The sequence below is a fragment of the Rhipicephalus sanguineus genome, chromosome 3 (genome assembly GCF_013339695.2).
Source record: "Rhipicephalus sanguineus isolate Rsan-2018 chromosome 3, BIME_Rsan_1.4, whole genome shotgun sequence".
NCBI classification, from domain to species: domain Eukaryota; kingdom Metazoa; phylum Arthropoda; class Arachnida; order Ixodida; family Ixodidae; genus Rhipicephalus; species Rhipicephalus sanguineus.
The window spans coordinates 193,182,116-193,198,616 of record NC_051178.1 but is presented as its reverse complement, the minus strand read 5'-3'; the positions used below and the strand labels follow the sequence as shown (position 1 = coordinate 193,198,616).

The window sequence follows — 16,501 nt, the reverse complement described above, 5'->3', positions numbered from 1 at the left end:
GTGTCACATTTAGAGGACTGTTCCATTCAAGTTTCTATAGCGTGTGAAAAGTGACGCGACAGTAAATTTTGCCCAGCATAATTAACCGAATGACAAAATTTTGCTGCAGTGTTGACATTCGTACACTTAAATTCGCAGCGGTGTCTTGTTGCCTTATATAATCGCAATAGTCTTAACTGTTTTCGATTTTTTACAATTCGTCAGGTCTAATATAGATCAGTGTAAATTTTATAGGAGAGGTTTAAAAGGAACTGCGGTGCCATGCGCTACGCGTTTGACCGCATGAAGCTTGACGCCGGGTCTGTCAATAGTCTTTCGCTAAATATTGCCTTTAGAAAGGACAATCAAGACATCGAAGACAATATTACTGAGCGCAAGAAAAGACACGACACAAAAGGTTACACACGAGACGTGTTTTTCTTTATTGTCGTGTCTTTTACTGCGCTCAATAATGTCATTATGCACCAACTAGGCAGTCAGTTTAAGACATCGAAGTAGACCGTTACCAGTATTTAAATTAGCAGCGTCACTGTAAGCTCAAGTGAAAAAAATTTACATGTGTATGACATCTTATGGTTCTTTGAACCCCATAACTATTCTTCACGCTGCTCCAGGGGCCCCCCCAAAAAATGAGGAAAGTATTTAATTTATCGCCTGCTTCCGCGGGAGTTCCATTTGGCGATATTAGCTCAGAGCACGTTATGAAAAGCCGTCAATTATATTTCACAATGTTACAGAGCTTCTTGATGTAATCACCCAGTTTTTTTTTTCTTCCTGCGCCAAACGCACACTTTTTATTTCTTTTTTCTTTTTTACTGCAGAACATTCACTATAGGCAAGAGCCGCTGCACTTCTTTTGAATAGCTCCCAGTACGCTACACTTAGTGACCACCTCGGTTTCTTGGCAGGCGTGTCACAGCTGCCGTCGAAAACAAGCGGTGACGTATGAAAAAGTGGTCTGGAGATGCCCTATGCGCGTCATTCGACGTTGTTGATAGACGGACGCGGCGCACTGCCGTGCGCACAAGTACCCTTCGCCCATGGGACGCAGTGCGAATAGAATAGTTACAGCCGCGTTGCTGACCTAAAGGTGATTCAGATGCGAGCGGCTTGCTGTGGGCTTGCCATACCTTGTGAAGCTATTTCCCTGCAATGATAGGTGCACCGTCGGCGCAACGCACTGCTCGCTCCTGGAGGCGCCTGCAACGTCGCGCACAAGACAGCACTCACGAATTACGCGATTAATGTTTCACCAACAGGAACCGATTTTTTAGCTGCCGCTAAACACTACATGTAGCAGGTGTATTAAGAGTCAAACAAACACTGCAGCATATTCAATAGCGTCGATGTGGCGAGCCGCAGGATACATGGCAGAGTGCCCTGCAGCTGCAAGCCCTCAACGTACTCCCACTGATAAAAAGTTGTCTCGTAACCGTGGCGCATTAGAGGGAATGCTTGGAGCGGTCGTCCATGGGGGTCTTCACTGTGGACGACACGTCGTCGACGACCGTCGCGACGATGGTGCCAGCAGAGGCCTCGCGCGGCATCAAGGCGGTCGTCTCCGTCGTCACTTCGGATTTGGTCTGCTTGACAATCTCGTCGGCGTCCACGCGAGTGACCGTCTCGTTGGCGAACGTCTTCACCTCCTGCTTTTCGTTCGAGGTCACCTGCTTGTCGACGTGCGTGCTGCTCTCGGTAACGGTGTGCGGCTGGCCCTCGACAACCTTGGAGTCGTCCGCGGCGGGCGGAGGTCGCTTCCCGTCGGCGACTTCGACTACTTCGGAAGTCACGGAGACCTCTTCCTCCGGAACGATGCTGATGACGGTCGGCGGCTTGAAGACGGGGTGCTTCTTGTCCGGCGAGCCCAGTTCGGGCGGCTCGTCTTCTTCGGGCAGATCTTCCTCGGTAATTTCTCCCTCTTGCTGGCGCAGCATCCGCAGCTTGGTCACGGCGATCGAGTCTTTACGCCTCAGGTTGAAGCGGGATGGTGGCGGCTCGGCCACATCATCGTCGTCGTCGCCCTGATCACTGCTGGCGGCTGCCTTCAGGAGCAAGTCGGCGGGCGGCTGCACCAACTCGGCGCGATGGTACTCCGGTTCCTCTTGCGTAAACTCGAGCTTGTGACCGGTGCTCTTTTTCTCGAGGTCTTCGTGCGACGGCGCCCTCAGAATAGACGCCTTGGAGGCGCTCGCCGTTAGAGCCACCGCGGGACGCTCGGAGGACTCCGGTATCCCCGACGAGGAGACGATTTCTTCGTCGGCGTGGTCGTCGTGGACGCGTATGGCGACTGGGTGCTTGGGCGAGGTCTTGCGCGACGCGTCCACTGACACCACGTCGGGCACCGATGCTCCTCCGCCGGCCACGGTCGCTGTCTGAGACTGCGTGCTGAGCGTCGGCTGCGATGCGGCGGGAAGCGGCGTGCCGTCGTACGACTCGACCGTCTCTTCCTGGCGTTTGCTGCGCACCTCCTCGGTGGTGCTGGACTCGATGTGCGAGTCGCGCCGCCGCTCGACACCCGTTGCCTGATCCGTGACCTGCTTGGTGCTCTCCTTGCGCTCGGTGACCGACTTGCTGACGGTCTCCAGCATCACCGTCTTCTTGAGCATGCGCAGAGGAGCTCCGGCGCCCCGGCTCGGCGTGAAGCAGGGGGCGGGGTTTGCGTCGGGCGACGCCTCGACCGACTTGCTGCGCGCCGCCATCTTGAGTACCTGTGCAACGTCGTCACAGCTCAGGGCACACGCGACAGCTCGCACGGCGGCCCGTCTCTACGCGCAGCGTGTTACCCACCGGCGCGCACCTATATCCCTGCCCTGCGCATGAGGTCAGTGCACCCGGTTGGCGGATTTCTTTCGAACGTTACGCCGCTCGCGCTTTTCTACAGAAGCATTACATGCAGCGAGAGAACGCTCAAGACGCGTGTCAATGTGCAGAGTTACTGGCCTGCGCTTTTTCCGCCGGATGCAAGTACGGTCGCGCCTGCAGTGGCAAGGTCGCTCCGCTGCACCTGACTGATCATCGTCAAGCATTTATCCCTCCCTTTCCGCCCATCCACCCATACCTCAATTTTCCTGGCCCCTCAGCATAGTCAACAGGTAAAAGCCCTTTCAATAAGAGACACGCATACATTCATTCTTACAATAATCTACCCGATAATCATCTATAAGGGCCATGTCTCACAATGATAGCCCCTACGATTTGTTTCAGATAAGCCAGTTCTCAAGGAACAAATCCCAACACATATGGTGCTCGGCTGTCAAAAGAGGTGGCTGAATCGACACGGCACAGTGCGAATGGAGATGAAGAAACACTGTGTTTTTCAAGATCGGACATGCTAACTGAAACAGTGTTTTCATGTTCCTGGCTACAAGCGCTTTACATCAAAACAGAAACACTAGTCCATGCTCTGCTTCACTAATAACCCTACACGAAGCCTCCATCGCTACTATACTGTTCACCAACGAATTATTACATAGTGTGCATTGAGCGTGGATATCGCCGTTGCGAACTAAGCGCAGCTCAAACGTGCGCCATTATCAAGACTGATTGGGCTCATCCTAGCACCGCACTTAAGCAAAAAATTTCTGCGAGAAACGTACAATTCAGACGTTCGTTCCCTAGCCCTCACACTCTCTTTTTGTATTCTCTCTGATTCGCCTTCTGCCTCTTTCACACAAAATTTTTCCTCAGCATTTTTTTTTTTTTTGTCTTACTTGACGTACGACTAGTCAAGCCATAACCAGCATGTAGGTGAACGCAAGGCGCGCGTATTCGCTGAAAGGACTATAGTTTTCCACTGTTTACCACGACGTCCGCACGGCGGAGCTCGAGCGGCAGTAGTAACGTGATTAATTACGTCGACGCGGTGATGCGTAGCGCTTTACTACGCAAACCTTTCTTCGGAGGAGAAGAGACGGGGATTGGGGACGCGTCCGAGACAAAACGCCCAGCGGGTGTGCCGCGACTTCGACGTCAGTCATCCATCACCGGCGTTCGGCGTTCCATCCTGTCGCTGAACGACGAACCGAAAGCCGCGCGCCAATTGCCCCCACTGCGCGCTGCAGGCTCCAACACGGCGGGGACTCGATCGCGGCCTTGTCCTGCGCGCTCCTTAGGAGGAGGCGATGACGCGGTGGATGAAGCCAGCCTACGCCAACTCCTCGCACAGGGCGGCGCAGCCCTACGCCCACTCCTCGCACAGGGTGGCACAGCGACATTCGGCAAACGAAAGTGTACTACGACTACATAGCGGAAGCAGCCACTGTCGGGAACAAGCGAAACGTCATCATAATGCAAGCGGCTGGAACACGGTACACACTGGGCACCTTGACGACGAAGCGATCTTGCTTCTCTGAATGGACCATAGCAACAGAGCTTACTCGCTGAACGAACGAAAGGATCGCGTTATGCTGGTGTGCACACGAGGCGCTGCTTGATAGTGATCGAGCCCGATCGGGTTTGTATAGTTCAGGATCGCGATAGGCTCGCGCGAACCAACAACCAACTCGCGAGAAATCGGATACCGATAGGGCTCGATCGCCAACAGAAGCGCCTCGTCTGACACCGGTGTCAGACGTGGACATTTCTTGGGGCGCTTACGGTGCCTTCAATTCCAGGGCGTTTTCGCGTTCACTACCCCGTACAGTCTGAATAACACTTGTATAGAGCGGTCGAGCGCACGGCTGTGGACGCTGACGCTGTCCTCAGCTGCTACCTCGCGTTAGCAACGAGCGTCCGTTCATGTATAGCACAAGGACCAGGCATGCGGTATGATTGCGTTGTGTATGATTACGGCGTCGGTCTCTACATATGCAAACAAAAAAAAAAAAAAACGGCGGCTGAAGCGGCCGACGGGCTGCTCTAGACAAGTGTGATTCCACACATGTAGCGGCCGTGGTGATTCAGTGTGATTTTGAGGGGGGGGGGGGGGGGGGGGGGGGGGCATGTCTCGTTCATGGCTCATTCAAGGCGCGTTCACACTGAGACATTCGGCGGCCAGAGCGCGCGGAATCCGCTTCGGCGGCAGCGAGATCCGCCGGAAAAGCCCATTCCGCGTCGATCGGTCCTGGACACGGTGTAAGATATATACTGTTTAGGTGTGGACACTTCTCGGCTTGCATGCAGAGCGCGTTCGACCAGATAAAGTAACAACGGCGCGCGTCTGTTGGTCCGGTGACCGCAGCGGGTATCTAGCGGCGGGGAAGAAGCAACTTAATAAGAGAAAATGCTTTCTGCACCGTTGCTATAGCAACCGACGCAGCCGGCGGCAGCGCCGGCGTCCGCTGCATGTCTTGTTTTTCGCTCGTGAAAAACGCGGTATGCGTTTCTAACTTAGTTGCTGGCGTGCCGTAGCCGCATTCGCTGACTAGGAAATTCAGATTTCCCGCGAAGCGCCAGTTGCTACGGGAACGCGTTTTTGTGTTGAAGTTGCATCATCCCGCCGGTAGGTATCCGCTGCCGTCAGCGGTCCGACGGGCTCTCAGCGTTGTTACTTTATCTGGTCGATCGCGTCTCGCGAGTGTCCTCACCTAAAGAGTATATATCTTACACCGTGGTCCTGGACCAATTTTGCGGCAGCTGCCGCCGGATTCTTCCACCGCGAACCAATCGGAACGCGAGTCGAACATTCGAAAAATGGCGGCGCGCTTGTGATATCGCAATCGTCGAAGCCCGCAGCAACAGCGAAGTCTTTCCTAATGATCCTGTAGCTCTCGACAACTGCCAAGTGTTGTCGCGATTAGCATCTTTGCAATACATCATCGCGATCTTGCAAAACGGGTAGCATTACCTCGGCTCGACCAAGCTTCTCGCGTCTTGCAAATCAGGACGAACCAACCACAAGTGCTTGCGTCGTTTCTTTTGTTCGGCGAATGCATGTTTATCCTCGTCAGACATCGCCAGAAAGTTGCTTTGCAGCAGGCCCAGCAGTTCGACGACCCTGCTCCTGTTTATGCGCTTCACCATAACGAAACCCGTACACAACGCCGAGCGCGTCGATGCCAGCGTTCCTTCGCGCGAAGGGACGATGACAACTAGACGCCCTAGTTTCGGCGGTGCGGTTGCTAAGCGGTGTGAACAATGTTGACTTTCGGCGGCGCGTGAATTCCGGTCGCTGTGGCCGGCGGATTTTACTCTTCTGACAGACTGTATGTTGATTGTTCATTCCTGCTTTGGTAGACATACGAGTGAGCCCACTCCTTCGAGGAGCACAAAAGTGACAAAAGCTCTTCCCCCAATCACCTCCCCCTCTCCCCTCCCCTTCCCTCCCCTCCCCCGCGCCCTGTCCAAAGAAAGAAAAGAAAAAGAAGGAATGCAACACTGCACGAATGATACAACACAGCTCAATTGATGTTGTTTAAAATCTCAAATCAGCCATGTTGAAAACGTCGTCACATCCTATCTTGAAAGCAAGTACGTGCAGTTTGCACCGCGTTTCATTGCTTGTGGAGAATCACCATGACCATCACCAGCCTATCTTGGGTCAACTGTAACACGGAGTACTTTCCCATAGATTTCCGACCACTCTTACCTTTCGCCAACTGTGATAACCTTACACCTGAATATTTTTTTCCGTTTTTAATTAAGCGATAGCGTTAAAGAGCTCGTTTCGCAGAAATTCCGGTGTCGGCGTCGGCGTCGTTGGTTGTGAGCGAAAAATCAGCGTTGTCTGTGAGCGAAAATTCGAAATTGGTGCAAATAAATAAAAAACATGGGAGATGCCTTTGCCCTGCAGTGGGTGTAGACAGGCTGATGATGATGATGATGATGAAATAAAATAAAAATCTTCGGTCCGAGTCAAAATTGAATCCACGCCTTCTGCAACGTGAGCAGGTGTTCTACCACGGAGTCACGCCAGTGCTTGAAACTGCTTCGTAAAAAAAAAAAAAAAACGCTATAAGAATGTCATATAGTGGAAGGGGTCACGTACGTAACATGGCGTGGCAGAATCGTAGAATCGCACCAAGCGTCAAAACATGTGAATTAGGCAGTCAGTGTGTGGTTGAAAGCTGCCCACCCATTACAAAGTGTGCAGCTGCGCGGGTGGGCGTGGCACCTTACGGACGCGTAATGGGTACGTCGCCAATTTGCAAAAGGAAGAATTATAACGTAGTGGGCACTTCGCAACTTTAGCTGCAATAGGCATTCCAGGATAGTTAGAAACGGCCAATGTTACGCGCACAAACGTTCCTTTCCTTGTATAACGGCTGAAGGCGAAGAGCACGGGGCCCGATTACGCGATCGCGGTTCTACTCTTGAAAGCGAAGCTCAAGCTTCCACCAAGTTTTTATTACACCACCTAGTTATCTGCACGCAGTTCTCAAGTACACGCTCTTTCATTCCCTTGGAACCCGTTCAGTAATTATATATACTAGATAATCGTTTATGTGAAATTCTTCCACTAACAGGTGATTTCATAAGTTTCCAGCCTGACCAACATTTAATGGCGATAGAAATGAAACAAGTGTAACGTTTCAATATAATCTACCTCCAGTTCAACACATGTTCTACACATCTCTGTACTAACATGTTATGCACTTCGAAAAAATAGCCTGAACTTTTGTCTTCAACATTTCCGCGCACCGCGTATTTCGCTTCATCAGCAGCAGCACTTTCTTCTTTCTTTCTTTCTTTCTTTCTTTCTTTCTTTCTTTCTTTCTTTCTTTCTTTCTTTCTTTCTTTCTTTCTTTCTCTCTTTCTTTCTTTCTTTCTTTCTTTCTTTCTTTCTTTCTTTCTTTCTTTCTTTCTTTCTGCCTCGTAGATGTTTCTGCGGCCTTACGAAGAGGTAGTCACTGGCCGCTAGGTCAGGGCTAAGGGGTGCGTGATCGATCTTCTCGAAGCCACAGACCTTCGCTGCAGCTTTCGCAACGCTCGCCGTGTGAACCGGGGCGTTGTAGCGAAGCAGTAGGCCTCCATCATAAAAATCCCTCGCCTCTTCTCGTTTTGCTGCGTCATGCAGTTGACGTAAACAAACGCGCCGAGTTGAAGCTCATACGCAGGCCTCCTAATAGACAGCGCTATGTGAATGAGGCGGCCTTTTTGAAATCACTCAATTTCTCAATCAATCAATTTTTTGCCCTATAGTCTGTTGTTGAGTGCTTAACCTTTCAATCGTCTCCCCATATGTAACAGCCGGAATGACTACACACTTTTACTTTTAAGGGTAGAGGCAGTGTTCATCGGTCCGTAGCAATACACGGATTGAAACAAGGCCAGCAGGAAGTAAGCGTAATTGGCACGACCTTTCAATACATGCATTCTCCCTGCTTTCTTCGCCTTCGGTCATTCATACGCCGCGTCATGCCGCGTGATGCACACTGTGAGCGGCCCGCAGGGGCTGTTGACTGCACTTTGAGGCAAGTGCAGAAATCGTTTATCGTCGCTGTCACGACGCCAAACGAGGACTGCTCCGCAAACAAATGTTGCGCAACCATGTCGAACCTCTGCAGGTGACCGCAGTCAAACGGTGTCTGTGTAGTCGTCGCGAAAAGCTTACGCACCACTGCGCTCATGAGTGAGCTAGTCATCGGGTCACGTACACTTACTTAGACGACTCAATGAATTATCCTTCGTGATGCCTTAATAACAAGGTCAAGGATTCGATATCCCGCCGCGACGGTCGCATTTCGATGCGAGCCAAGTGCAAAACCACTTGCGTACTTAGATATAGGTTCACGTGATAGAGATCCTCAGATGCTCAAAACTAATGCGGAGGTTTTCTTATTAGAGTGTGTCACATAACCGCATTGTGGTTTTTAGACAAACCGTAGCAATAAATTATTTTCTCATTAAAGTTGGATGACTCAGCCGACCGAAACCCCATCCCTTGTTCATATCAAGAGTTGCAGAATTGTAGAAATGTTCGCGTGAGAACACGTCAGCCACCCCTGATATTGGATGTGTAGAATTATCGCAGGCAGCAGGCCAACGACAAGCAGCTCTTACGACCGAAAAGCTTTATAAATCGGGCTCTCTTTGACTATCGCGAAGTATCCACTAGACAGATGACGAATTCTGCAAAGGAGCTGTCAATGCCCTGATCGTTAACCAGCCGGCATGATACCCGAAAACGATGCGTCGTGGTAAAGCAGAGAGGCAGGTGTTCGACGCTTGAGCCAACTACCTTTTCGCGCCCTCTCTTCGCAGCCGTGCAGCACGAGCGGGCGCCGCGGGGTCAGCCGCGCCGGCGCCTGCGTTCACCGATGTGCCACGGGCCGGTGGGAGGAGGTGACGTGCCGCCTCTGTGCTGCCCTGCGCCGCCGCCGCTCGTGTCGCCGCTCAGAGACCTCTGCTGGAGCGCACCGCGAGAGCCCGCCGAGCCTGCGGCAGCCAGGACCACCGCCGGTACTATATAATATACTATCCTCTACTATACTATACAATACAATGCTATACTAAGCTAAACTAGACACTGCAATGCACTATAACTGCAGGATGGCGAGCCTGCGGCAGTCAGGACCACCGCCGGTACTATATATTATACTGTCCTTTACAGCACTATACAATGCTACATTAAACTAACCTAAACACTACTGTACACTGCACTATGCCATACTAAACAATACTATGCGATTATATACTAAACAATAGTGGACTACTACACTATGTTATGCTATACTATTCTATACTGCACGAGACTACTGCACTACACTATAATATACTAGACTACTACACTACACTTTTCTATAGCATACTCTACCATGCTATACCGCCTTAACACCCATTTCCTTGCCATTACGTACAGCATGGGCCACATGATGTATGGGCACGTTCACATGCATCGAAACGTCGGTACTGAGGTTACTGCTTTCAGAACACAGCTTCTGACCTTGCATAGAGGAACTTCCGCCAATTCAGCGTGTCTCTTATGTCAGGGCTCACGAATCTTGCACATCCTTGTTCCTTGTCGTTCTTGCTCTATGTATACTACACGAAGGTCACTAGAAGCTTCCATATGCAGTCGCCAACATTGCAGAAAGGCTGCGACCTTTTGGAAAGACTCATATGTTTGCGGCCGACCTACTCACTTGATCGGCACACATAACATCAAACTAGTCTTATGTGAAGAGTACAGTGGTATTTCGCCAATAGGTCAAACATACAATTCGATGCATGCACTGTGCGCAAGCAGTATGCCGTCGAAGGCTCTGACATGTAAGCAACATTTGCCGGGATACACGGCAAGTCCATGCACAGAAAACAGTGTCTCAAGTAGAGCACCGACATCACTTGCACTCACCGCCTTGAACCATAAAGGCGGTTAGCTTCAGGCACATGTCGGAAGAGGGTAGGTATATATCGTTCAGCTGTTCTTTTCCCGTTCCCTCAAGTAAACAGCATGTGTAACCACGGCACCGACAACACATGGCGGTCATGTGACCACATCAGTCACTCGCTGCAACGAACACCAGGAGGAGACAGATGCTGTGCATGTCTGCATTGCGGCCAGTAGTTCCCTTTGTGCGGGATCGCTTACCTTACCTTATTTCACTACAATATCAGAAAACAGCGCCGGTTCGAGGCTCCTCAACGTTAGGGTTTCAGTCTGGGCGGGCAAGCGAGCTCTCTTTAGTCATCGCAACGTCGCATCTACACCCTTAGCGCCACTGACACGTAGCGCAACGCTGTCGGCAGCCAAAGGAGCTCGAGATCCGATCAATGCGAGTCTTTCGGGCGCTATGGGCACATAGGCGCAGTGCGTACCTTGTCCGATGTCTCACTGGCCAGAGACTCGCAAGCGATGGTAGCGACGCTCAGCTGGCCCTCGTAGTTCCGCTGACCTTGGTGGTTGACGAACCACCGGCAGACGAAAGATACGGGACGAATTTCGGCGGGCGCGCCAGTCCATTGAGGCGGCCGGCCGTTCCTCGGCCCATGCCCCGCGGACGGCAGGGAGCGCTCCGGCACGACCCACTGTTTGTGGCGCGAGCTGTCCCGACGTGCGCCCACATCGCAGTCATGGCTAATCTATCACTGTGGACACGAAAGAGAAGGAAAAGGAAGATGATGCCACCGAGCTGAAGCGAACAAGAACCATTCCGTCCTGGGTATGAGCCAGTCGTTGAGGAAACAACGCTTCCTGTTAGGCTACATTACGGCTGGGTGTTGCGTATATACGACCATACCTTTATACGACAGAAGCAAAACCTTAACTGTAGTGAGTGCCATACGTCAGACTATTCACCACGTCCACATCCTTTGCGCGTGCCCTCAATACCCGATCACAAGACAGATACCTCAATGCGTCATAGATTGTCTCAACACCCGGCCCTTTTCAGAGAAGCTTTTGGGTGCGTGGAAACATGTAGGCCACGCCCAGCTCAGTTTAAAGTACCTATTGAGGTTTCTAAATGAGACAGGTTTAGATGCTCGTCTTTAGAGCATGTGCTATATATGTGCAAAAACTTTCGCGCCTGTATAGTACACGTCCCCGCACAGGACAGTGTGTGTACAGTGACTCATTGTACTATACCATCGTCGCCTGTCATCAAAAATCCCCCTTTTTCTCCCTTTTAACAGCAAAGCTGTTTAGCAAATCGTTCCTTGTCCTTCGAACCAAAGAACTATCATAATCATAAACGGGTATGTGCCACAGAAATTGGGTAAATCCCACTACTAACCACTGCTCCACTAAAAATAAAGAAGTGTGCAACCTAACTACACGCAGCCATGGGTCGCCCGAAGCTAAATCGCACTCCAGAGGAAGAACCCGCGATCCGATAAGCAAGGCTCGCCGCTACGCGAGAACGAAAGCGACGACGCCGAGCAGGTCCAGAATACGTGGCCTGCGAATTTAAGCAAAAGTTCAACAACGTTACAACCAAGTTCAAACCACATTTAGCCTCGCTGCAGCTAAGTTCAAGCCAAGTTTCACCTCGGTACAGCCAAGTTCTGCCTAGATACAGCAATAAATAAGCATGATACCGATCAGCGTCGCTGTGTATCGAGCTTCGCGCAAATTAGTGAAAGCCTTGAGCCATTTTTTTCCCTCACCCCAGTGAGAAGTAGCAGGCTAGAGACACGCGCTTTCCAGGCCGACCTCTCCTCCTTTCCCTTCATTAAACATTATCTTCTTCTTGTTCCATACCGACCGCATGGTACAATTGTTTTAGTTAGCTTCTTTGTTGTAAATGCCTATAATTTTCTCTCTAAATAAGGCATATGAGAATCAGCTATGATACTTTCACATCGTTACATTTTTTTAATGGTTAGTATTGCTTCCTTTAGTCCTTTCTACATGTAAAATATTTATTAGAGTGTTTTAGCAGTGACATTGGTAGCGTACCATTTACGCCGCGGTAATACGGCTCCGTGTTAAATGGACACTAAAGCAAAAAAAAAGTGAATTAGTCGAGATTGATAGAGTGTACTATGAGTACTCCATTGTCATTAATTTCACCATCATAAGTTTATTAATACAGGAGAAAATCTACAACAAAGTCTCATTTTTAAATTTCGCGCCGGAATCTCCGCGCTTGATGTCACGGATTTCAAACCGTATTTGTCGTTTTTATGGGACATTGGCTCAATGAAACTTCCTGAAACTTGGTATGTGAAGTCTATGTACCCCTCAGAGGCCAATGTGCTTCATTTTTACCGATTAGGAACTGCGTAGGCCCTAGTAGACGCCGTCAAAATCTATGACGTCATGGCGTTTACAGCGCGAATTTCAAGGTGGCGTCGCCACCCGCATTTACTTTTCGCGTGTTTTCTCGCTTACCAGGTGTTTTCAAGAGGCAAGCGCGGTGATTTTGTAATGTTGCAAGAGTAATTTACTGATAACAGAAAAATCGCTTTTCTATTTAGTGTCCCTTTAAATGCTCCGCGATCTGAAAACTTTTTAGCGGCGCGAGTGACTCGGTGCGTACGATAACATTATGATATTACTATTGTGGCCAATAGAGGTCTTGCAGATTCAGCTATGTGCCGACCACGACGATGGCGTATTTCCATGCTCACCCTACGGTAAACTGGTACTGCTAAAACACCTCATTACCTACGGTGTGGTCAGTACCCATCGCGGCTATGAAGTGCTCAGTTATTGAAGCAACAACAAAACTTCAGGATTTATGATCCCGGCTTCCGCAGTTAAATATTTACTTGCACAGCATATGCCCGAACCACTCCACACTCTGTCTTTTTTTAATGATGATAACAAATGAGCATTTAATTCTTTTTATCCTTTTGCCTTTTCTCCTTTTTCTGGCATTAGTATACTTTCTCGTTCTTTCTTTATTTTTTTTTTCAGAACTCTCAAAAGTTTTGAGTGCGCAGCCTGCCCCATGGCCGATGTCCCCGTTGTGGGCATGTTCCACAGTGTTGGTATCATCATCACCATCATAGTTCCGGAGATTCATGCTTTGGCAGCCTCTTGGGCACTGCGACATTGATGTCTGTTCAGCCGTGGAGGAAGTTTTAGTTGTTTCATGGCAATCACTTCTTTGCAATTAGAGCGCCCACCGCAAGGTGAACACTGTGGCAGATGTTAATCGGCAAATGCTCAGATCTTGTGAAGTCCCGTCGCGGAGAAAATATTCCGGCAGATCCCACGCATTGTGGAAATCAATTTCACGCGAAGCAGTCAGCGGGCAGCTGCTTATGCCGCACTTTGAGCCAGGTCTTCCTAAAGAAGGTCAAAATCATCGTTGCGTCGAAGTTTTGAAGCTTTTTCAGCTTTCTATATAGAATCAACGAGAAGTCAACTAACTGTTAGTTTTGCAAGTGTGAAAGTATGGAACATGTAAGATCTTCACCTACACAGTCACCATACCAACGATCGTTAAAAGCTTATCCTATTTCTCTGTCAACTTTACCTATTCTTTACTTTGTTGTAAACCTTTTCATTTTTTTTTTCTTTTATTGTACGCTCTACCTTTTCGGTGCGTTTTTTTTCTCCCTCGTGTTATGTAATGAAGCGTTGTGCACCATATGTTTGTAGGAATATGTGACTTTTGTATGTTTCTTTGTTTTTAAACCAACACATGCTTAGTTTTGTTGTGTAATCAATAACAAGAGGTACCGCTGCAGTTTTTAACTGTGAGACCTCTTTCTGTATAATTTCTTCCGTTGTGTACTACTTTGAGAAAACAATAAACTTAAACTTGAAACTTGAAGCGCGTGTCAGCGCAGTCACACGGTGACGGAAACTTCGCCCGCAGACGCGGTTCCATCGTCGACGACTGAGGAGGCGAACGGCATCGACGACCAGGCGCCGGACTCAGCGTCTACTCAGCGGCCGGGCGTCGCGTCGCCTTCAGTCCCGCCAGGCGGCTTGGGACCGGCGCTGGCCAGCGAGTCGTCGGCGTCCTCAGCTAGTCTGCCGTCAGCGGCCGGTCTGCCTCCAGAGCTGGCCGGAGTACACCCGGCTGCGGCGGCATCATTGGCCGACCTTCAAGGTGCCGCTGGCCTTCCCTTCTTCCGAGGTCCCATCGCCATGCTGCCCCGGCCGCTGCTCTGGTGGCCGCTCTCCGAAGGTCAGAACTCGATGCTGGCCGCGATGTAGAGCTTAGTGTGCAATGACCCGAACTTTTTTGCGTTTACAAATAGAGGAATACGTGGATATTTTCTCACCCTTGAATAATGAATTTTTATAATATGCTTTGCTAACATCACTGGAATGAAACTTTACTTTTTGTATCGCGTCCTTTGTTTTCATCACTTCTATTTATTATTGTTCAGTGTATTTATGAGCTTTTTTTTCTATTAGCCCTCTGCAACTCTGCATTGGTTTCGTGGAAAATAAAGCATGCATGCATGCATGAATACATACATTACATTACATACATACATACATACATACATACATACATACATACATACATACATACATACATACATACATACATACATACATACATGCATACATACATATATAACGATGTTATTTGATCTGTGTCTATTCTATTGTTCTATTTGGACAACATTCTTGTAGTTTTTTAAGTTCTTTTTGCTGCTATTATTGTACTTTATTTCCTAAAAGCACGAATTTCAAAACTGCTGCCATGTACGTGGGCCCTCAGGCACTCTCAAGTGGTTTATAACCGCTTTACGTCTGAGGGACCCTCAACTCTAGTTGGAACTGAAGATTTTAAATGATTTTATCTTTGTGTGCTTTTTCGCATTACACGAGTGTACTGCGGCAAAAGTGACTTAAGCGTTCCGCACGCGATCAGCAAATTTTAGAACCGATGTCCTCCGTTTCTATTAATTTGTTTACGCGGTGGTGGTGGTGGTGAAAAACTTTGTGCGAAGGTCAAGAGCTAAAAAAAATTAATTAAAAAGCAGCGCTGTGGGCGGCCTTCATGCTGCCGGTTGCGGCGTCCAGGCCGTGCCTAGTCGCGACGTCCTCTGCCAAAGTCACCAGCCGAAGTTGAAGATCCGGCCTGGTGCTGGACAATGCAGCCTCCCACTGCTGCGGAGTTATTAGGTGCCAAGAGGCAGGGGGAAAGTGTGCCGGGCTTGAGAAGATATGGTCATAATTGTCGATGGAGCTGCCACATAAGCGGCAGGCCGGCGAGTACGCCCAGGGTTGGAAGATGGCAAGACGTGCGGGAGTAAGAAAGGTGTGGGCCTGAAGTTGGCGCCACAAGTATTGGTGATGCTGGGGAAAGAGATTTGTGCGGTGGCGGGAAGGTGAGGCGAGAGAGGCGGTAGTGCAAGGTGATGTCGTGGTACGTGAGGAGCGCGTCGCGCGTATCCATTCCCGGCGGAGGCGGGCTTGCTCGATCAGTCGAATCGCGAGCGATGGAATTGGCCGACTCGTTGCCAGGATGACCCCCGTGAGCGGGTACCCATATGCTTTGTATAGGGCGAGAGGGAACGGTGCCAGAACGCAAGATACCGGTGGCCGAGGGTGCCACCCGTCCAACCGCGTAGCTGTATACTGCAGGCTTGTAATCACTGAAAGTGTATTTCGCGGAGGTTTATTTGGGGGTATTTATGGCCGTGCCTGTACAATCAGGAGGACTGGTCAAAATTCGGGAGTCTCCCGGGCAAATCGGGAGATTGGCAGACATGCAAAAAGCAGTTTTGATGAATAGATTGAAGAACTTCGGACCCCCAGTGGCATACAGCTGGTTAAAACAGTGAGGTACATGCATACGTACAACCTACGCAAGTTCGCATGTAAGGGCTTGCATAAAAACATTGAGAAAACATCGTTTAGATTCGCTATCACTATTTTCGGTTGGTGCTTCGTGCAAACCACTTGTAATATGAACACATTTGTGAATATGACAGGCCCGGTCTTGAATCATCGATCTGTTACACATGCCGCAGGTGTGCAAGAGACGGCCGCCAAGCTACTCTTCTGCAGCCTGCGCTGGATCCGCAGCGTGCCGGCCTTTGCGCAGCTATGCTGCCGTGACCAGCTGCTCTTGCTCGAGGCCTCCTGGAGCGACGTTTTCCTGCTCAGCGCAGCGCAATGGGGATTCCCGCTGGTCACTGCCACTGGTCAGTGCAGCATCATTGACCTGCATACGAGCTACACACCCTCTATTGCAGACGC

The 16,501-nt window shown here is 49.9% G+C and overlaps 2 protein-coding genes across 2 annotated transcripts in view; one reads left to right on the top strand and one right to left on the bottom strand.

Moving 5' to 3' along the window:
• Positions 1–1,442: 1,442 nt before the first annotated feature.
• Positions 1,443–2,699, bottom strand: LOC119386221 (uncharacterized). Its single transcript, XM_037653555.1, has one exon. The coding sequence runs from the start codon at positions 2,697–2,699 to the stop codon at positions 1,443–1,445; it is 1,257 nt and encodes a 418-aa protein (XP_037509483.1).
• LOC119386220 (nuclear receptor subfamily 2 group E member 1-like) overlaps positions 2,591–16,501 on the top strand; it is a 14,279-nt gene continuing 368 nt past the window's right edge. Inside the window, exons 1-4 of the mRNA XM_037653554.2 lie at positions 2,591–2,704; positions 9,111–9,339; positions 14,154–14,468; positions 16,273–16,446. Coding sequence (XP_037509482.1) covers positions 9,198–9,339; positions 14,154–14,468; positions 16,273–16,446 — 631 coding nt within the window. The 5' untranslated portion in view covers positions 2,591–2,704; positions 9,111–9,197. The remainder of the gene's footprint in view (positions 2,705–9,110; positions 9,340–14,153; positions 14,469–16,272; positions 16,447–16,501) is intronic.